The 23,356-nt window shown below is 38.5% G+C and overlaps 1 protein-coding gene across 1 annotated transcript in view; it reads right to left on the bottom strand.

Moving 5' to 3' along the window:
* Nucleotides 1–23,356, bottom strand: part of LOC108607860 (tyrosine-protein phosphatase Lar) — a 93,790-nt gene that overhangs the window by 44,519 nt on the left and 25,915 nt on the right. Inside the window, exons 2-3 of the mRNA XM_017998943.2 lie at nt 17,209–17,340; nt 16,985–17,146 (exon numbers count right to left, since the gene is read on the bottom strand). Coding sequence (XP_017854432.1) covers nt 16,985–17,146; nt 17,209–17,340 — 294 coding nt within the window. The remainder of the gene's footprint in view (nt 1–16,984; nt 17,147–17,208; nt 17,341–23,356) is intronic.

Below are 23,356 nucleotides of genomic sequence, written 5' to 3'. Positions count from 1 at the left end.
ATGCTGGTTACAGTTACATTGGGCAACAGCCACAACAACAAAAAAAAAGTCATTGGCAGCTGGACTAGCACACATGGTCATGTGTGTAATGCGCACACTTTATAGCATACTTTTATGGGCAACAAACAGACTTTTATGCTTTTGAAGTTACACACATCCATACACGGCTTAAATGTTTTTGTTTTGTGTGTGTTTGTGTTGAATTTAAACTTATAATTAAAAAACTTTTGGTCTATGGGCGCACATTGTTAGCCTTTTAATTGGCTCTTTGTTATGCTCGTTGTTTATATTTTATTATTTTTCTACCAGCTCCCTCTCTCTTTCTCTTTCTGTTTTGTTATATTATTATTATTATACGCACACGCACGTATGTCTGTCTGGCTGTCGTTCGGTTGTCAAGCGTACAACAATTTCGATTCAATGCGCGAACATTAAACCGTTCATATGTAAATGACATGTTAAACATTTAAATAGACTTGCATAAAGTTGCATAATTACATTTCGTAATAAACGCATAAAGCAGCGCGCGTTCCAGCCCATTTTTGCTGTATAATTGAGTACGCTGCACATTCCACACACTAAAAGCAAACGTTAATATGCATTTCTCTGCTCTACGCTTGTTTATATGCCATATATACATTATTTATTGGTTCTCTCTGCTCATAAAACGCTGCATAATGCCGCAGCAGACTGTTAAGTTAATGACATTTACCTTTGACACACACACACGCACACCAACATAATATGACAATGCACGGCAATGCGTTGCGCTTAAATGTTTGCCATGAGATTTATTTCCATTGTTAAATATATTGTTTAATAGTCTGTGAACAGCATGTTCCATAAACACTGACATGGCACTAACTTTAATTTTTTTTATTTTTTATTATTATTAGCATCGTTAGCGATATTCTTGATTTATGCGCGAGCTAAAAACATAAGCTGAAAATCATTCGCAAATATAAATCTAGCAAAGTTTTCTATGTTTTATGGAATTTTTGAAAAATTAGTGCAAGTTTCATTAAAATGTATCACTTGTATTCACTTTAGACTTGGTGAGCTTAAATTTAATTGAATATTTGAGTTTATTAAATTTGTTAGCCAACTGCCTTGAAGGGCTTCAAATTTATTATGAGCATTTAATTCGCTTTAGCTATTGATAACAAGCATAAGCTGAAAATAGTTTTAAAATATAAAATAAAAAACGTACAACTTTGACAATAATATCATTTCATTAAATTTGTTAGTTGCAAACGAAGCCCACAGAATGTTGTGAAAGTTAATATAAAAGTTTTATTTAATACGCTCTAGATTTGATCAACTTTAGTAACACAAAATTGAAGTACGACTAGTAATTAAAGTTTCCCCACTCGGTTGTGCATTAATCACAAGCTTATGAACATAAAATGAAACCAAAATGCAAGAGTTAAGCATTTCCATGTATTTCTGTTTTATTGTTGTTTTAATTAACCGCTGCAAGTTAAATTAAGACAGTAACATGACAACAGCAATAAAAGGCCAACGACGAGGACCTTGATTTTCACTGTGGCACTGTGTGCACATAAAAAATACCGGAAATGCCAGAGAGAGAAAAACTAATAACCAAACGTAAATGCAAAAATGCACACAAGCACAGACACACGCACATACATATGTAAAAAATAAAGTCTCGACGCGCTGGGGCGCGCGTATAAGCCTGACAAAGAATTTACATATAGACAAGCACTATAGGCATCTCTTTCATGCATTTATATTAAGGTAACAACCATAAAGCAGCGACATTAAATGTACAATGCGCACACTGACAGACAAGGCCGAAAAAATTTAATTAATTTCATATGCGAGTCGCAAACGAGCATTCAGTTGATGGGTCAACAACAGTCAGAGCTTTACCATATATATATATAGTAGTTATATATGTGTGTGCATATGTATTAGTAACTGTTTATAAAGCATAAATATGTATAAACGATTGCCAACTATATTTGTATACAGCTGGACGCTCGCATTTCAATTTGTGTTTGACATCTATTACAAATTTCTTTTTTTTTATGTCTGTCCTTGTCCTTGCTGGTGCTGCTGCTGCTACTGTTGGGGGCATTAGCTTGTGGTGTTTTTGTTTTTATTGTTGCAACATTTACATAATTAAATTTATAAACATTATTGCTTGCATGCTTTTAGCTTTATTAATTTTTCCTGAGGTTTTTTTCCGCTGCACATGTCAACAGCTCTACCCCAACTGAGGTTTCTCTTTTTTTTTTTAGAACGTATGTGAGCATGTTAATTATGGCTACTATATTTGATTAATTGACTTGCTATCGCTGGGGAGTTGGCGACAGTTATTGATTTTTGTGCTATAGAAACTTTGATTGCAGTTGCGCGGCGTATAAAACTTAAGCTTGAAATACTGTTGCCTACTTTTAAGCGCGCCATTTGCTTTAGCTGCTGCACTTGACTGAATTTAATTGAAAATGCCACCACACACACAATCACACACAATAATGAAAAAAGCAACAAAAAGCAAAGCAAACTGGCAATCAAAGCCAACTTGAGTTGCTTTGTTAGCTTTTTATATTAATTATAGACTAATTAACAAAATGCTCAACGCAGTTGCAGCAACGCAAAACTTGAGCAAAACGCACTCGTGCATGTAGGCGTGTCCAAAATGACAGTCGCAGCAGCAGGCAGCAAGCATTCGCGTCGCGCTTTAAAACTTGCTGGGCTGCTGCTTTCATCATCAGTCGCCGCCAAGCGCATTCTTAATTGGCTTGCCTGTTGTTTTTGTTGTCGTTGTCGTATGCTTATTATTTTGATATAAAGCAAATGCGTAAGCAATGCTAAGAAGTTTATAATTATGCTGATTGTAGTACAAGTTCTACTCGAGTTTGATGTTTGCCGTGACAAGGCAGCAAGTTCTCGCTACTCTCAACTGCGGCAATTTCTTGTTTTGGAATTTTCTAGCTCTGGCGCTGAATTTCCACTTTACCATAGATATGCAAATGTAATTAGTTGCATGCTAGAGACATATACACTGCGAAACTTGCAGCAAGCAGCAGCAGCAGCAGCCAACTGTGAAACGCCGCACGGCGTCGCCTTCGTAAAATGTTAGCCGCACCGTAACAATTTATAGCGAAAATAGAATTAAAACCACAAAAGCAAAACATGCCAAAACAAAAAAAAAAGAAGAGAAGAGAAAACAAAAAGTGCAACACAATGGCATAAAAAACGTAGCAGCGAGAGCGAGTTGAGCGAGACAAAATGCAAACCACTAGGCAAAAGGAGAAGAAAACGCAGTCGGCTAAACCAAGATTTATATGCAACAAAAGAAACTAAGTGAAAAGCATTTTGATTAGGCAAGGGAATGCGCCTGCAAGTGTTGTAAATAATTTAAAACATTTAAAGCTATAAACTAACACATGTTGTTTAACAAATTCATTTTACTTTATAGTTTATATACCCTATGCAACAAAAGCGTACAGAGCATGCAAGCAAAATGGAGCAAGAGTAAAAAATTGTGCATAGATTTGGTTCAGAATGCCAGCAGCTCAGCCGCAGCAGCAGCAACCGCAGAAGTGAAAACACAAAGCAGAAAAGAAAGCAAGCGATGCTTATAAATTTGTAATTCTTGATGCAACCGCTACGTTTATTAATTTAAAATTCAATTTAAAATGGTCGACGTGCCACATGTGTGCGAGTATGTGTGTGTGTGTGTGTGTGTTTGGAATCAATAGATTAATGCTACTGCAATTAGTGTGATCAAGCGTCTAATTGTTTTTGCCAGCATATGAGGAAAATGTAAATTGTTTGCTCGCTTAGCTTGAGCAATTATTAATGTGTGCATGTGTCTGTGTGTGTGTGTGTGTGTGTTTGCCACAGGGTAATAAAATAGAAGATTGCCAGCTGGAGACAGCAGCACATTTAATGGACTGCAAGCATTTGAAGTTGGCATAACAATTGGCGCAACTTTTTGCACATTATGACTGTGAAATTGAAAAATATATAACCAAATATATAATGCCACAAATTGTGCTGCATGCAGTTGAAAGCTTACAACAATTTCGATAATGCTGCCCATATAGTATATGTGAACAACTTGCTTGCTTAAGCGGCGTGTGGCAAGCAGCAGCAGCAGCAGCAGCAGAGAAGAAGCCAAAAAGAAATGCAAGAAAACGAAGCGAGCACATTAAACACAACTGACAGCTCCACATACGTCACGTGGCGTTGTCGTAAAGTTGCCCGAGACGACAGCGACGAGCAGACAAGCAGCAGCAGCAGCAGCGCATGTTGCAAGTTGCATGAGTGTGTGTGTGTGTGTGTGTGTGTGTGTGTGTGTGTTGCATGCACGACACATCGATGACTCTGGGGCATTTTTAATGGAAACTCATTTTTGGGGTTAATTGTAAGCAAAAGCTGAGCTGCCTGTTGGTAAAGGCGCCACTTTTGCTGCTGCTGGTGGTGGGGCAAGTATGCGGTGCATAGTTAAATGAAACTGCGCACAGCTGGCTCAAGGCTAGCGGCGGCTCCATTGTATGTGTGTGTGTGCGGGCAATATGAAAAGCACAACGTGTGGCAATGTTGTTGAGTTGCTGCTGCTGCCGCCAACTGTGAGACATGCCACAACAGCCAGCGAGGCAGCCCAACCAACAGCAGCACTTGAGGTTGCTGCTGCTTTTCATAATGAGCGGAAGGATTTTAAGCGGCGCTACGTTTTGTTGCACTGCGCAGCGCGCCACGCTGCAAGCTGCTTTAATAGCAATTTAAATTTATGCTACAGCCACAGCTTAGAAATTTAAATTTATTTCGCATTACATTATATTAATTAACTAGCTCTGTGTGTGCTATTTATAAATAACTTTCATAACATTTAATACGCCTGCCAGCATTTCCCTAAGCTTGGAATGTTTTGTATGCTGATGTGGCCAAAAATAAACATAAACCCCACAACGGCCAAAGCAGCAGCAGCAGCAGCAGCAGCAGCAACAACATTATCATCATCAGTGAGTGTTGGGCAGCAATGTTTGCCCTTTTTTTTTGCTGGTTAGGTTTTGTGGCAGTTTCAATTAGCTGCGAGAGCGACAACAGGCATGGCATGGAATTCAAGTTGCAGACTTTGCGCATGAAAGTAAAGTGCTTAACATTTTTGCTATTCTGCTGGCAAAGCATAAATGGCTTAATTGCTGGGCTTAATGACAAACTATGACAATAGCTGAAATTCCAGCGTCCAAAGAGCCGCATTTATTTTAATTGTGCGTTGGTGTTGGAAATTGCAAATATTTATTGGCGAGCGAGCCACACAAAGCACATTCCAAGGCTATGACAATGCGCTCTCTCTCTCCAGTTGGGTACTTAAAGTTCCCACACTACGCACTTTCTCCACTTTAAGCTCTACACCCAAAAATTGTTGACATTTTTGTCATTTGTTTTTAGATTGTAGTGGCAATGACACACTGCCAACATGTTGTTCAACACACACACACACACATAGAAAGAATGTTATTTATAAAAATGACAGACACTTCTATTTCGCCACATGCCACATTGCAGGTCCTTTTGGTTTGTGTGTGTTTTTTGTTTTACGCCTGCCTGGCAGCTATTTCACTTTTTCTCTCTGCACTCAGCAAAAAAAAAAAAATAAACAAAAGCTGCGGCTGCTTGAGCGTAAATTGATTTAAAGTGCGAGTAGTACACAAAATTTCATCGTTTTTAAGCTTCAAGCCATAATTAAACTCTATGACAATAAATCAATTCAAGTTGCTTATCTCGCTTAAAGTTTTTCTTGCAGTGTAATATGCAGAGTGCTATGCTGTGAAAAATGGCGGCTGTGTCACGTCGCATGCATCGTGAGTTTGTCACACATACCACACTAGATTAAATTATAATCGAGCTGCAGATGTTGAGCCAAGTCCTTCGCTCTCTCTCTCTCTGTCTTTTTCTATTTATTACACAGCCTCATCTGCAACTTTGAATGCTCTAGCTGAAGCACAGATTTGCGCAATTGACTGTGTAAGTGTTGGCAAGAGTCTAACGCTCTCTCTCTCTTTCTCTTTCTCTGCCTCTCAACTTTTTTGCATATTATTTATTTTTTGTGCGCTTGTTTTTAATGAAATGTCAGTCTAGCATTTGGGCCATTATTCATGCAGCTCAGCAACAGCGGCAACTGATTAACTTTTAACAGTCGTTGCATTACTTTTTAAAAATATATATAAATATTATACGCGTGTGTGTGTGTGTTGCCACTTTTGATAGACAATCGTAAATCATGCAAGACAACAAAACAAAACAAAAAATAGAGAGCTAGTAAGCAAAACCCTTGCCACGCTGTCAACCCTTTTGACATTTACGCCACAACTGCAAGTTTGACATTTTGCGTTAGTTTATGTGATATTGCATGTGTGATAAGCAACAACTGGCATTTCTGTTTACCCTTTGTCTACTTTGGCCTTTTTCAAAGCTAACCCCCCCAAGCTTTGCTTTTTATGGCTGTCCAGCTTGCCTTTCATGCAGCTCATTTAACACTTTATATATAAACAGGCAAATGCAGCAGCAAATGCTTAACAACAAAAAAAAAGTAAACTCGCTGACCTTAGCAACAAATGCTGATAAGCATTTTGTTGTTGTTGTTGTGGCAAAGCAGCGCTTAAATGTCTTACTTAGAGCAACTGTTTGTTAAGCGCATAATTTGCTTATCAAATATTGAATAGACATGAAAGTCTGCTCAATGTGCTGTGATTTTTATAAAGAGCAGCAATTATTTTTATAAAAGTAACTATTGCTTTAGATTATGGAATTATTCTTGTTGCAATCAGATATTAAAAAAGAATAATGAAATATAATAGCAAGAAAAAAGATTTATTTGCTGCTCTATTAGAATTTTGATTGAATTATTGTTCCAAGAATTTAATTGCTCACTAAAAATAATAACTATTTCGCATTTATTTGTTAAAAACATTGTAACGAACCATTTTGGCTTGACTGTTTGCATAACAGCAACAAATTTGTTGATATATAATTATTTCTTATATTTATTTGGCTGCTCACAACATAAATTTCTTAATAAAGCAAAAAATATACATGAAGTTCTAGTCAACTACAGCTTAGCTGCTGCTTGAAATTTATTTTCTATGCGCTTAAAGTTTATTCCAAGAACTGCATTTAAGTTTCTTTTGCTAAAACTTCAATATCTCACAATAAATAATAACACACAAGCCCGCATTTATTTGCTGAGCACAAAGCCTATTATAGCCCCCCCTCCTACACTTGTTCAAGTGTGGAATTTGAATAATCTTTCATGGCAATTACTACGTTTGCTGCTTTGTCTGAGACTGAGAGACTAAAGTTGATATCACTTTGGCAACGCCTTTCAATTTCAGTCACAATTTATGCCACATGTCAGCCCAGGCTGACAAGAATGACCCCGCATAACCTAAGGCCACGCCCTGACAGACAGATAACTGTAAAAGTTTTTCCGCGAAAGCATAAACAATAAAAAACAAAAACACAAGGAAAATTTGATGTGTCTTCCAGTTGCTTTTTTGTTGGCTCTACGCTGCTTGTTTTTTTAATGTGTGACAAGCTCAAAGCAAATGCAAAACTTTGTTACACATGTAATGAAAAAAATAAATAAATAAACAACCACAACTCTTGACATATCATGTGACAGGCTAGAGTGCGTGCCACCACCCACCCACCCACACCCACATACTTAGTTCGGCTGAGGTAAGCGGCTGATAAAAGGGCGTGAGCTCGCTCGCTCGCGCGCTCAGGAATTGCGTCGATTTACAATGCGCTGACTGTCGCTAAGCCGCACGCCAAGTTAAGATATCAAAAGGCAAACAGACGCTGCTGCTAACAAATAAACAAATAAAACAAAACAAAGCACACAAAGAAAAATACAGAAATGGAAACAAAAGACTTGCCGCTTGCTCTACACGTATCTGGCAAGTGGCATCGTATGTCAGACCAAGTGCTGGCATGTCAAGTGCAAAAGTCCTACCCAGACCCCCCCAAAAATAAAGTATACGTATATGTTTATATATCGTTCCACATCAGTCAATCTAATTTGCCTGCGAGGCTGCAAGCGATGTAGGCAGAAAGCAAAAAGCACGACGACACGTGAGCATAAAACACACGAAATAAATATATTTGATTTAGTTGTAGACATTAGAATTGTTCAAGTGCAAAATATATTTCAAGCCAAGCCAAAGTCAATTGATGAATTTGCAATGGGGGCGACATTTGATTGAAAATTTAAATTTACTGCAAGACGCTTTGCTGTTTTTAAAGCGAAGTACAGTTAAGTTTCATTTATAAATGAAATTTACATCAGTTCAGTCGACTATCAATATAAATGCAATCTTACATTTGTCAATTGAAATATCTTTAAGTAAGAAGAAAACTGAGCAATTGTAGTTTTAAATTATTTTAATTTATTATAATTTACTTTGAGACTTTTATTTCAATAATATTTTCTGCACAATTCTTTTGTACTGCTGCAGCTTTATTTTCTAAAAGCTTTTTCAAGTTCGTGGAACTCATTTACATTTAATTTTTATACCAACTGTACTTTCTAGCTAATTTTTCTGCAAAGTCAACAATTACCTCAACTAAAAACTTGGCGCATATGAAATGAGCATAAAATGCTATTATTGTTTGCCATGGAGATTGTTAATTTTGAAAGTCACATGCGCTTGTGCATTTATTATTTAGAAATCGAGTAGAAAATACGCGCAGCAGCAAATGCTGCTGCTTTTGTTGTTGCCACAGAGGCCGCAGCTGCTGTACATTGCTGCAGCCGCATAACCAACAAAGCCCACTTGGCAATGCAGTTGGCAAACAAAAGCGACGAAGCCAGAAAGAAACACACAGAGAGCTGAAAGCCAAAGCCAGGCTGGCAAACAAAAGCGCTGCGCCCACAAAAGTATGCTTTAAGAATTTTCCGTTTCGTCCGAAAATCCAGCACACTATGTGTTTGTGTGCGTGTGTGTGTGAGTTGCTATTGTGTGTGAGAATGCAGGCTGCTCGCTGCTTTTTTTTAAGTGAAAGCTTTTGTGAGCTGAGCTCTCTCTCTATCAGCCTAATATGTAAGGTATTAGATCAAGCTGCCAGACAATAGTTCAGGCTCTGACTGTGTCTTGTGCTTTGCTTGAGCTGCTGCTTTGCTGTTGTTTGGCTAGTGTAACTACTTTGCATATACATAGAGAAACAAACTATTAGTGCAGAGTGCACAATACTCTTTCATGTGTTAAGGCAAATGCAAACTGCTGTGCTATGGGAAATTTGCTTATGTTAAACATGCTGAGAGAGCGAGAGAGAAGAGTGAGAATAACTTGCATTCAAATTACTTGCAGTTAGCATAAGCTTAGAGCAGTCTCATGACATTAACTATGCCCCGACTTTCACATAAATTTGTTTTAATTTATCGTTAGTGCAAGCGTCTAATGCCTTATGCCAACTATTAAGCAGCAAATGTTATGCGTCACACACACACACAGACAGAGACAGACACAGGACATATAAGCATGTAACTGCTCGCCATCAAATTCATTTTGGTGGGCTACACTGCAATGCGTCAAAAAAGAAACTCCGCACCCCACAGCGCCCCTGAACTCGAACTGCATGTTAGGCTGCATCGTTGGCTGTGTTATGATGATGACGACGATGAGGAACTTCAGTCAAGTGTACGAGAGTGCGACACGACGAATGAAATATTGCATGTGCAAAATGTAAAGCATGCCAGTTGCCTTAACTCAGACATATAATATCAGTCTAGAGCTGGCAAATGCTTTTATAGTATAGCAGCAGCAGCAAAAAAGTAATTTCACTTTTCATTTTTTTTTTGCGCTCGCTCGCTTGTTGGAAGCCAATAAAAGTTCAATTTTTTGAAGTCGCTTGCAATTTTATTTAACGTCATTACATGTGAAACTTTAATACCAAAACTTGCACTTGCCTTAGCGGGCAGGCAACAAAGCAGTTGATTGGTTGCCAGTGTGGCGGCGGGGGCGCAAATGTTATATTGAGTGTCTATTGAAGGCATTGGGATGGGGAGGGGGCGGTCTGTCATATAAGCAATTTTCTGAGCTACGATATTAAAGCAACAATTTATGCAATTTATATGCCTTTAAATATATTTTTTCATTCCAGTGGTTTTTGCATTTTGATTAGAGCATTCACTTGCCGCTGCGTTTTTTTTGCCTTGGCTAACAATTTTTCAATTTACTTTGCAACCATTTTCTGGCCAAGTTTCCCAAGCTGCATTTTCATGCTCGCTCCCATTTCCACAACCAATAGCATTATATTTCTATGGGTTGCGTTACTCAATTTAAGACGTTGGCTGGCGACGAAGTCACTTTGATAGTTACGTGTGGTTTACACACCGCGAGTTGTTCGCTCTCTCGCTCTTAACATAGCGAACAAGTCAGCGCTTAGTTATTGCTACACTCTATATTATAGTCACTATATATATATATGGCATACATGTGTGCAATTTTGGCAGTCAGCAGTCACTTTCTGGATTTTTTCACTTCTCTCTCGCTAGCATAAGTCATATGAATTTAAATGTAAATGCGCATTGATGTGTGTGCATTTAATAAACTACTACTTAGCATAATGAGCTTGTTAATGGCAACGAAATAAGACACAAGTGTTTGCACAGTTGAAAGTGCAGCAAAAAGTTCGTGCAGCTAATGTTGCTTTGAATGCTAATTTAATGTGCTGACTACATCCTCACATATATCTATAACTATAACTTTAAGCAAGTGTAAAAAGATAGCTCAATTCCACTCAATCACACCAAAGGGTGTAAAAAGCTCATGGAATTTAATTTAATTGGAAATGAATATTATATTAAATATATTATAATAAATTAATTTTAAAGCTCACTTTTGTAGTAGAATGACTACTTCTTACACATATCAATAATAGGCACACATAATATATCGATAATATTAGAGCACAGCTCTATATGAAGCAGATCGGTCTATTCTGTATTAAAAACTAAAGCTAGCAAAACGAAGACGTGTATTTCTTTGCCCTAGATTTAAAAAAGGCTAAAACCCCAAAGAATATTAATTACATATTTATAGCCGCTACCCTTTTTTTTTGTTTTTTTCTCATGAAAAGTGTTGTAAGTTGAACTTTCACAGGTTTGCGACCTTTTTTTTTTTGCTTATCAAATGAGTTTTGGCGCAAAAATCGCAAAATATCCATCCAATTCTTCCTCCTAGATTCAAAACTTCACCTCAGACCGCATGAAAAAACCCCAAATCTGGGGTACAAAATCCCAAAACGGCAACACAGCCATACACTATAAATACTTTAGTGGAAAATAAACAAAAGTGTAGTATAGTTTATTAACTGCCATAGCTGTAGCATAGTTTATAATTCATTGAAGATCAGAGTCGAATGTCAGTTAAATTTTATGGCCAGTGTTTGAAAACTTAAACTGAGTTAACATTTGTAGTAGGCCTGATCGAAAAATAGTTTTCAATAGACTCCGCTCGATATTGGCGATTATAGTTTTTGCCACTTCTTGAACTGCTGCGTATTATATTAAATATATAATACAAAAACCTACTAAAATTTGCTTTTGCTAATTCAGATAGAGCAAATGTTAGTAAATTATTCTGTGCTCTACTCTAATTTTTTTTCGTTGAATTTGACATTTTTAGCAACTCCAAACAATTGCTTTAAACTTTAAGCAACATTTCTCATCAATTCTTTCATAAGCTGTTTTTAATGGCTTTTTTTTTTTTATTATTTTTTTGCAGTATATACTGTAACTAGCTTAAATTGAGCATGAACCACTGAGTGCAGCAAATTTTTCAAACAAATTTTCTTTCAACCTTATCATAATATAGTTGTACACGCTGTTGGGCACACACACACACACAGACACACACACACACACACACACACACATGCTATTAGCATAACTTTTTGTTTTATTTCATGTTGCAGCTTTACTTTAAGTTTTTCGAGCAATACCCATGACCAGCTATAACATATATTAAGCGCAAAGCGCTCTAAGCCCAATAACTTTCATGCACACACACACTCGCACACAATGAAGTGTGTAGCGGCCTCGCTCGTTGGTGGCTGCTGAGCACAGCTTGGTGCCACTGCATTGCTGCAGGGCAGAGCAGACTCTCCGCAGTGTGGCTACAAAATTTTCCCATTTAAACTTTTCGCTACAGTACAATTTTCATTATTAATATGACTTTCTGTTTTTTTTTTTCTTTCTTTCTGTTTTTGGCAAACTGGCGACCAAGTGGCCAGGCAGGCTGCTGCTGCTGCGAGGCTTTTGGACATCCCGTTGGCCAGTTAAATGCGCTCTGTGTATTGTCAATGTTTGTCTGTGGCTCAGTTAGGGGCGTCGCCCGAAAAAGCCAAGGATAAAGTTTTGTTTAGCTCCAGCCCACATTTGCGACTTGCCGTTTGACTTTGCAACAAGTGCAGCGAGCAAAAGAGAAAGCGAAAGGAGCATAAAGTAGCAGCGACTGCGCCCAGCAGCTTTTTAATCAAGGCCAACTAATGGCCCCAACTGTAGGTAAGTCCTGGTTCTGGCCCTGGCCAGAGCTAAAAACCTAAACCGTAACCACCAAAGCCGCTTATTACTATAAAGTGAGATTAATGAATCTGCTGCCTGCTGCTGCTGCCTGCCGCGTTTTTGGCCTGGCAATTAATGAAATTTATGCTGGGCCAGGGGTTAGGGCTAGGGCTGCGGCAAAGAAACAGTTGCGGCCCAGCAAGAAGAAGAAAAGCAACAAATTTAAAGGCAAATTGTTTGCGTTTTTCGTGGGCGCTGCTGCACTTTAGAGACAAAGAGAGATGCAGAAGTGCGAACAAGCCAAAAATTAGTGAACGAAAAGCGTCTAGACTGGCAGCACAATGAGCTCAAAACTAAGACGCGGCGCAACAGTTTAATTAAATTGAATATGAAAATGATTTAATTAAAATTTTATATCGCACCGCAGCGCAGCTTTGGCACTTAATTAAAATTTTGTATTCTATCAAGTGTCGCAAACAGGAAATAGTGGCAGGATATAAAGCAAGCAGCTGTCTAGAGCAAAACGTTTGCTCTATCAGTTACACTGACTGGCGTAATACGAAAATAATAATGCAGCCAGCGCAAGCAGAGGCAGCAGCATCATAATAAATACACTTACTAAAAAAAAGCAGCAACTAGCAAAACATAGAGCGCTGGCAATAAATTTTACAAAGCGCAAGCAATCAGCTAACAAATTGTAAACAGTAAATTTGCGCTGAACGTGCCAAAGAGCGAGAGGGAGAGAGAGAGAGCGAGAGAGTGCGCAGCTTGGCATCACATTAGCACTAAATCGCAGGACGACTAGCGGCGTCAGTTAGTTAAACGTTTGCCGCATAAATACGCATACGCAAACTAAAACAAATGTGTGTGTGGGGGCAGCGACCACGCCCACATGCAAAAAAGTAAGTGCAAATTTATCTGCAACGCTGTGTGTGTGTGTGTGGACTAATCTTTATTTCGATATTTGCATACACAACAGCAACAAAAAACTTTGGTGACAAAAAGCAACACAAACATGTCAAAAAATTTGCAAACGTTGCTGGTTTGGCTTGGTTTAGTTTTAGTTGCAAGTGTATTTTTATTTTGTTGGTTGCCACTGCATAAAATAGCAAGCCAAAGGATTTACTGCGGCTGCGACGCCTTCACCGCAGCAGCAGCAGCAATATCGCTGCTCAGACAGAGTCACGTTATTTGCAGGTGTTGCAATCTATCCGAGACTCCAACTCCCTGCCAGATTGGCAAGCTGTAGCTGAAGCGCGTTGCAAGCGCAAGCAGCTGCAGCTTTGTGGTGAGATGTAATAAGAGCGGCAACACACACAGACACACACACACACTCTCGCTCGCACTTTGGGGCACAGCTCGTTGCAAGTGTTTTTGATCTCGCGCTGGTGGCGCGGGCGCTGCTTTAGCCTGTTGGGAATTTTGATTAAAAATGCTTTCACGTGAAGCTCAAACGTGTTTGGCGTGGAGTCGACGCTTTTCGTAGGTTACCCAACTACGTGTGTTGTTGTTGTTGCTGCTGCTGCTGCTTCTACTCTGCATATAAACGCCCACATCCAACATCTATGGGCGTGGCACTAGAGCGCCTTTATTGGCATCGGCGCGTTTATTTTAACGCGATTCTCCTACAGCCGTGTGTATGTGTGTGTACGCTCGCCTGTGTGTGTGTGTGTGCAAATTTTAACATTGAGATTTATCACACTAAAAACTTAAACCCAAGCGGCGTGAGCGCATATATAAAAAAAAAAAAGAAAACGAGTGTGGCGCACATTGCGAATTGCAAATGCTCTAAGCCAATTTGTATGAAAATTAATACGCTTTGCATTCGAATAAATTGATTCGAATTTATTTTTGTTTTTCTGGCAAGTTAACACAAATTATAGAACAGCTTGCATAGAAATAATTTCCAATTGCTGTGCTTAGCAGAAATTGGCGAATATTTGCTTTTTAATTTGTATTTTAATCACATACATTAGCTGCAAACTAAAGTAGTTAGTGCTCAATATTGCGACAATTTAATTAAAGCAGGTTTAAAGCTAGCGCAAGGATATAGCAAAAATATAATTGGGCAATTGATAGAGCACAAGCTGAAGAGTTAAGAGGCTGATTGCAAGTTAATGCAAGAATCAGTTAACAGTTGCCAAATGAATATTAAGCGTGCGGAACTGTACTTTTTATATATATAAAATTTAAAATAAACTTAGAATATACAAATGTACAATTTGTTTAACAAACCTACATACAAACATTTGTGTAGTATGCTTTTTGTTAGGCTGCTTAACTGAATCAATTATTGCTGCGATTACTACAAAAGATAGTGTTGAATAACGTCGTTTACTTATCTGGCAACGCTGTTTGTTTTAAGCTGCATGTCCAAATTGGAATCTAATTAGATTTCGAACTGCATTTAGTCTTGTCTTCAAGCTTGTTAAGCTTAATAAATTATAAATTTCAGCATATTTAAATTGCTTTTTTATTTATATAAATATTGATATCATTTTGATCTCTTTATATATTCTGCAGCATGAATACTGGCACTCAAAGCTGCATATTGTTTGCTGAACAAAGTGAAGCAAAAAGTTGCGCATAACCTTTTCTGGTTAGTGCATAAGCATGACGTAAATATCGTAAAATGCCGCAGCCTTTTGCAACAGCTACATAAAGCAATTAATTGTTAAGGCTGCTGGCGTTTGTGCAGCTGCCGGTGAGATATCGCACACACACACACACACAAACACACACACACACAGAGACATGTGAAAATGTTATATATATTGCACTTATATGATGAATATATATAACTGTTATATGCGAGCTTTATGCGCAGTTGTGATATATTTGCGGTAATCAACAAAAGCAGCTCAATAAATGTGTAAAGAAAAGCTTTAAAATTATGAAGAGAAAACTTTATGCCTTGCTTACCAATATATTGAGTGCATGACAAAAAACAAGGTTATGGTAGTGCTTGTAGTGCTTTGGCTAAACAACACTAATTGCTTCCCCTTGTTTCGCGCTACATTTGGGCTCACTATGTGGCCGCTTTTTGTGCTAGGCAGCGTTACAAGCGGCCACAAATCAAATGCACACCAATTACGTTGGCGCCAGGGCGCTCACAAAGCATAATCAAGCCGGCATAATTAACAACTAAAAATGCAAACCGAGGGTGGCGCGAGAGTGTATCAAAATATGTTTACTATTTTTCACTGTTGCCGCTGCCGCTGCCTTGATTGTTGTTCGCGTTCGTTGCCAGCACCTGAGCTATGCAATTTTCACACATTTGGCGGCGCTGGGGCTCATAAACAACAACAACAGGGCCAACAAAGCAACAGCAGCGGCAAGCCAAGCTAGACAGCAGTAAATTATAAGTTAGCTAGCCTAGGCTAGGCTAACTGTAAAAGTATGCTAAAGTAGTGCACATTACTCATACGCCGTGTGCATAAATTTCGCTCCCTACACTGATAATTATTTTCCGTTTACAAAGTGGCAGCCAACTAGCGATTCAGTCAGTGTATCTAAGCTCATTAATAAAGCCACGCCACATAATAATTGAGCAGCTATAAATACATTTAGCGAACTTTCGTTACAATCAATAAATAAATAAAAGTAAACGCAGCGCAGTTGATTGCACAACTAATTAGTTGATCGTCTGCTTTAAACTTATTAAAATTGTTGAAGCCTTGCCAAAGTTATAAACTGCTTACAATCAACCCTCGAAACAGCAGCAGCAGCAGCTGCGCGAGAGTCAACAAGAGTGTTTGCTATTGATTTGCCAAGAAATAAAAACAAGAGCAAGAGCAAAACTTGAAAGCAGCAACAACTTTTAGCTGTTTATAATTTAGTGCAAAATTATAAATACTTTGGCATAGCTTGCTCTCAGTTTAAGCAAATTAGTTCAATTGCCAGAGCGCACCCAAACAAACCCAACACTATAAAAGCCACAGCCACTGGAGCAGCTTCGGCATTGGTGTCTATGCTTTTTGGCATAGACTTGATTAGGCTTAGCCCAAAACTTTATCCTTTGCACAGTTGTAAATAAGCAAAAGTAAATTTTGGCAAGTAATTTAAGCCACACAAACAAGCTGGCAAACAACTTTGCAGCCACACCACCCTACCCCACCCCAGCACACTCTACGCTACGCTCCCAAGGGAGCCACCGAACTGAGAACTGGTGGCACAGTTGCTATTTACGCCAAGGCATCCAAAGTTCTTTACCCAGTTTTAATTCAAAATCAATGTATGAACTTTGCTTACATTACGCTAAAACTTTGCTTAACCCACCACCATCACCACTAGCACCACCCACCCCAATGCAGTGGGGGCTGGCACTTGACTGTGGCTTTGGCATCGACTTCAATTAAGGACGCCTGCATATTCAGCATAGAATGTTGTTGCATCCGCTTGCGTATCGCAGCGCATCGCATCGTATCGTTTGCCACTTACCTTCATAGATGGTTAAAGTTGCATCTGCGGATACGGCATCGCCCACGCCGTTCTCCGCCACGCACTCATATGGCGCATCATCGCGTCCCGCCCGAACGGGCTCAATGCGCAGTATGGAGAATCCGCCTGGCTGCTCCAGCACCGTATAACGCGATTGAGTGCCTGCCAATTGCAAGAAAGTGAGTGTTGAATTCAAATTGCAGCTGCAATGATCCGATGCTTACCCGAAACTTTTTTGCCATTTTTGCGCCAAACTATCGAAGGCGTGGGATCGCCACGCGCCGCACAGTAGAAGCTTGCCACGCCCCCAACACGCACGCCTTGATTCTGCGGCTTTCTAATGATCTCCGGTGGATCTGTGAAAATTATGAAAAGAATGCCAAGCAGCTGTTAATAAAAGTGAACACAAATTGTGAGCGCAGTCTCAACGTATACGCAATTTTTTATTCAAAAAATTTGTTTAGCTGCACATATTTGCGTAAATGCTTGTTGGGGCCAGCAGGTGGCAAAGTGTTAAAGCTTTGCCAGCATTCAATTTATTTCATGCCTTGTGTATCTTATTTTTTACATATTTGTCACAATATGCTGTCAATACAACGTCGCATGTTGTTTGTTCCACACACACACACAGAGAGAGACGCACACACACGCATTGCGTACGTGCTGCACACACATTGCGAGAGAATTGCGCATACAAACACGCACTAGCAGCAGCAGCTACACATAGCCATGTTAAATGCTTGTCTCTGTGTGTGTGCGAGCATTAAAAATCTGGCAAAAATCACGAAACGGTAAACAAGCAGCAAAATATTGTCATGTGCATTTTTACAGTTCTCGTCGTTTGTACAGCAGCAGCAGCAGCAGCACGTCAATTGTCCTGCGTGCATCCTTTTGTCATGGCACAGTGCTTAAATGAGTTTACCCAACATATCAATTCGATTTATACATTTACGGGCTGAAGTTAAAAAATTCTTTTTCAACTTGCAGCTTCTCTGCTTTTTTTTCTAAAACCAACAGCAGCAGCAACTTACGTGTCAGATATTGTATATATGGAAAATCCGAAAAATTGGCATCTGTAACGGTCAGCAACGGATTAATTAATGCTCTCGAACGAAAAGCGTAGCGCGGCAACGAGTTTTGGGTTTTTACGCGGCGTGTTTTTGTTGTATTTGATTTGTTACTCAGCATTTAAATGTTTAACTTAAAGCTACAATAGCGCTTACAATAATAACTTAATCTATTTAATTATAATATATTTATGAGCTTATAGGCTTAAATTAATGCAACAGAAAATAACAAAGGCTTAAAATATTATTGTATGTTAAACTATAAATGAAGAATTCAATAGTAAAGGCATCAATCATACGCACTGTGGTCTTATCGTAGAGTGGCGACAGCACATAAAATTGCATTGCTACTTCGCTTTACTTAATACAAAAGCAAGCCCTAAGCGCTTTACAAAATACTTAAATCAAAATGTTTGATAAGCCAATAGAGCAAGAATACTGTTCATTATTTCAGCATTTCTTTGTTATAACAATAGTCTCGCTCGCTCTCGAAGTCGAAGTCACATTAAAAGTTTTTTGCAAGTTATACAAAAAAAATTGCAACAAAGGCAAAAAGCAACTGCCACAAAAAAAAAACAGCAAGTTTATATATAAATGCATATTTATAAAATAATATTTTGCAAACCAAACTAAAGGCAGTGAGCGAGAGAGCAACATAGTTGCCTTGGACACAAATCTGAGGACATTGTAAGTATTGTAAATAATTTAAAGTTTGCTACAAGACGCTCGCTGGCCAAAAATAAATAAAAAAACAACATACAGACCATTTGCTTGGTAATGTGCTGCCATTGTTGTTGGTTAGTGTTGCATTGTTGTTGTTGCTCTCATTTTTAGTTGTTACGTATACTTCGTATCATTTGGCAAGTTTTGCGTTAAACTTTTGCCTCGACAAGTTGTTGGCCAGAGAGTTTGCTACAGAGCATGTGGAAAATACACAAATAAGCAGCAGCAACAACAACTAAGTGAATCTCTATGTGTGTGTGGGTGGCTCTTCAGTTGAGGCCAGACAAACTGCAGCTATAGCTTTTGTTGCAAGTGAAGCTAAAATTTAAACAAAATATTTGCTAAATAAAAATTGACACTATGAAATTTAAAGCAGCATTTGCATAAATTGAAGTTGAATTTATATAAAATCAGCAACTTGCTGTTTATCTTACATTGATCTGCGCTAATGCAAAATTTGTTATCAGCAACATTTTCTGCATGCAACTACATTTGCCATTGCTCATTATAAAACGCGCGGCATTGCTTCTCTGATTTGCCTTCGTTCGTTCGTTCGTTTGCGCGGATTTGCGCAGCACTTGAAAGCATTTTACGCTTACGTTAACAGTTTTTATAGCCCAGGCAGCAATAAGCATATTGGTTTGTGGCTGTAATGAGCTTCAGCTAACACCTCGCCTGCAGCTCAGCCCCAGCTCCAGTTCCACACCCTCGCCTAAGGCAAAAGCAAATTCAATGCACACACACATAGCATTTTTTTTTTTTATACAGCGTCTGTCGTGGCGCTTGGCGCATTTGTAAAGTTTTATGTTTGCTTAAACAATTTGATGGCTAAGAGCGAGACACAGCGACTGAGAATGAGACACTTTTCGTGACGACTCATAAAAGCGAATCATTATAGCCATAAAACAGGGATTTCTGTTTATTTGCTGTATTTGCTACAATCCACAAATGCGCTTGTTGCTACTTTTTCATTTACGAATGCGAATTTAAATAAATTTAATTATGTTTGTGTAGCTGCAAAGATTAAAGGCAAACCAAATGAAATTTGTAGATTGTCATAGATAGCGTCGGCACTTACTTTCGAGCTGGAGCGAGCGAGAGAGCTTTGGGACTTTTTAGTTAAAGTGCAACCCGAACTTTTGCTTGCGTGCAACATTTTGCTGATTTTTCATTTCATAGTTTGCATGTTGGCAATATGTTGGAGGCTTGCATAGAGCAAACAATTTCGTTGTTGATATGTGCAAATTGATTTCAACGTTTGATATATAGATACACACCCACATCCACACAGACATAGCAGCAATGCGATTACTAACCCAGGCAGCCTGGCAATTTATATGGAAATTAATACTATCGTTCTTACTAAAAAGAAGAAATGTATGTTATAAAATATAAATTGAATTGATTTTCGAGCTATATATATGTTGACTAGTCGAGTTGCTATTAACACTCGAAATTTAAAGCATTGTGGCTAAAATTTAAATTTAAATTTGATCGATTTATTGCTCCTTCTGTTGCTTCTAGGCAATAACTCCGCTGTTTTCCCTTTTTTTTTTTGCTAAATTATAGCCATAACTTTTGGCCTTGTTTTGAATGCTCATAAAAATTGAGCCCGTGTGGTAAGTGCGGGGGAGCTCAATGGCATATGAAATCAGCATATGCCTAGGCGCCGTAAAGTATGCAGCTGTTTTTTATGGCCCCTAAGCCCAGTTAAGAAAGTTAGGCCTGCCAAATGCTTCCCCAGCTAAATTTATGCGCCCAAACATTTCGTATGTTTCTTATTTCTCAGGCAATACGAGTTTTTAATAAGTGCAAAGTGCCAGCAGCAAGTTTTGCTTCAGCAGTTGTAATGAAAAAAGCTTAAGCCTTACACAAATAGTCATAAGATGCTAACGATGCCAAGCAGGCCATGTTATTGGACCTGCTAAGCTGCTGCTGCTGCTCGTTCTCGTGCTGAGGACAAATCATTTGTGCCGAGACAGCAGCAGCAGCAGCACAAACTATCAGCAGCAAAAGTAGCTCAGCTCAGCTGTGTGTGCGGAGCTGGAGGGAGGAGGTCGCTGATACTTTTGAGCCAAACTCGTTCACGTCCTGTTGACTGACAGCTGCAATTCACCTGTCAGCAGCAGCAGCATTACGTTTTACTGAATTGCATTGAAATGCGATGCTAAATTTAACGATTCATTGCATTTTGTTACCAAACACTTCTCATTTCGCTCGCTCGCCAGAACTGACTGCCTGCTACACTGAGCATTAAAAGTTTGTCAACGTAAACTTGTCACAATATTTCAAATGCTCGAGTGTATAAAAAGTGTTGTAAAAATAATGAGTATGACATTTTTTATCAAGTTTGAAGAGTTGAAACTATTTTCAAATAATAAACTACTGAAATAGTTATACAGGATGTGAATAAAAGTGCATAATATGTTAGGTCTAGCTTAACAGAATCGTAGGCTTAATAGAAACTGAAGATTAGCAGCAGCAGCAGCTTAACATAGAAGGGGGTGTTGATCTTAAACACTTGAAAAGTAGAGTGAAGACCCTTTCCGTTGTAAGTTTTGCACTACATAAATTAGCACTAAATCTATTTCAATATAAAATTATAATAAATTATATTTGGTCAAATAAAAATTCTACAAAATATGTTGCTATTTTTTAAACACCTCTCGCAAAGTTTTGTTTTATTTATTTATAGCATAAAAAAAAATTAATCTGCAGTCTGCTGGGGTCTTTTAATTTCTCACAGTGTTTCTGCATGCGGCAGAAAATTGCAACTCTGTTGGACATCCGTTCGCCCGCCCCGACTGCCACGCCCCGCCAGCTGGCCCTGAGGAGCATGTTGTATTTTTAATGCAGCAACTTTGGCATAGTATTGCTAAATCTGCTGAGTCTAAGAAACAGAAGAGAACGCTACGGATTCTCGCACCTCGCACCTCTTGCAGCGACTCAAATGCTGATGCGCTCTCTCAGGCTTGGATTTTGCCTCTGCATTGCAAATAAAATATAAAGTGCAGCATAGTTTTACGCTGGGAGTTTTTTTTATAGCCTGCGCGCTATGTGCGCTCAGCTCAGCTCAGCTCGTAGTAGTGTGCAACTAAATTTTAATGTTACTTGAAAGAGCAATAAAAATAAAGTTTACGCAAGTTGCGAACGAGCTGCTGAACAAAAGCCAGTGATTATAGCAGCGCCGACGCTCAGGCAACTGCTTTCGCCTGCAAGTATGCAATGGTGAAATTTTAATTAAATTGCAACAGATTCGCAAGCGTCGTGAAACTCTCTGGCACAAACACTTAGCCAAAGCGGCAACTGCTGATTTTAATACACCCCCGCTCCGCCCAATTTCTGTCAACTGACGCCCATTAAACAATTCATCAAATCACTCAATCAATAGACGCCAAATGCCAAAGATGCCAAACGAAGGATCGAGCAGCGCGCCTATCAAGCGACAGGTTTTGTATTGTGCACACGCACTCGAGCATATAAATGATGTGGGCCTACGCTTTAGCTTTCGCTTTAGCATCATTAATCAAAATTAAAAAGTGCGGCGGCCAGTTGGTCAAAAGCCTCAGAGCTCTCTGAGCCGAAATCAACTTCATTACTTACACACTTTGCCACTAAACATTATTTGTCAAAGCTATATTGTATATATAGTTTGTGTTGTTGTTTTAAACGAAAATAGATGCGTGCCTGCTGCTGCTGCTGCTGCTAGCGACCCTTAACATTTTCGTATCAGCTAAATGAACCGATAAAAAGGTAAACCATTAGGTCGAAGCCCAAGTCATTTTACAGAGGCAGCCTCTCAATCAGCTGTCAACTGTCAGCACAACAGATGCCAATTTTCTGCACAAGCAACAATCTGCAATTCAATAAGTTAAGCTGCTTCACTGCTAAGCTTCAGTGTGTGAGAAAGTATTGGCCAAATTGTCATTAGTTATGTAAAGAAGGATTTTATTAATACAAAGTTTAAAGCTAATTAAAGCTAACGCTTTAACATAATCGAGCTGCAAACTTTAAACTAAAATAGATTTTTGCTTTAATGAGTGCTTAAAATGAAATATTTAAAACAGAAGAGCAAAACTCAAGCAAAGTTTATACTATAAACTAAGCAATTCAAATTGTATTTATAAACTTTAAACATTTTGTTGCGATTTAATGAGTTCCTCAAATTTGTATTATATACAAAATATTTAAAACAATACCAAGCTATCAATTTAACGTAGAAAAAATTAAACATTTTATCATTTTTAAAAGAAGAATATTTAGAGATTTATATACATAATTTAATATATTAAATTTTGCTACTTTCAGGCATCAAATTAATTTTGCAATTTCTAGACAATATCTTAGTCGTATCTTTTATTAATAGACATATATTTTTTGTCAGCGAATCTCTGACCTACTTTGCATACTTTTACTATTACAAGCTTCCAACATAATTTTAATGCAGTGCTTGCAAGTTGGCCAACCAAAATTTACTTTGACCAGAGACCAAAAACTGACTTGGCAAACTCTGCACTAAATGTCTCACACACACTTCAACAAATTTACCCACACACACCCGCACACACATACACATATATAG

Source organism: Drosophila busckii, chromosome 2L, assembly GCF_011750605.1.
Source record: "Drosophila busckii strain San Diego stock center, stock number 13000-0081.31 chromosome 2L, ASM1175060v1, whole genome shotgun sequence".
NCBI lineage: Eukaryota > Metazoa > Arthropoda > Insecta > Diptera > Drosophilidae > Drosophila > Drosophila busckii.
This window is presented reverse-complemented; position numbering and strand designations above follow the sequence as displayed.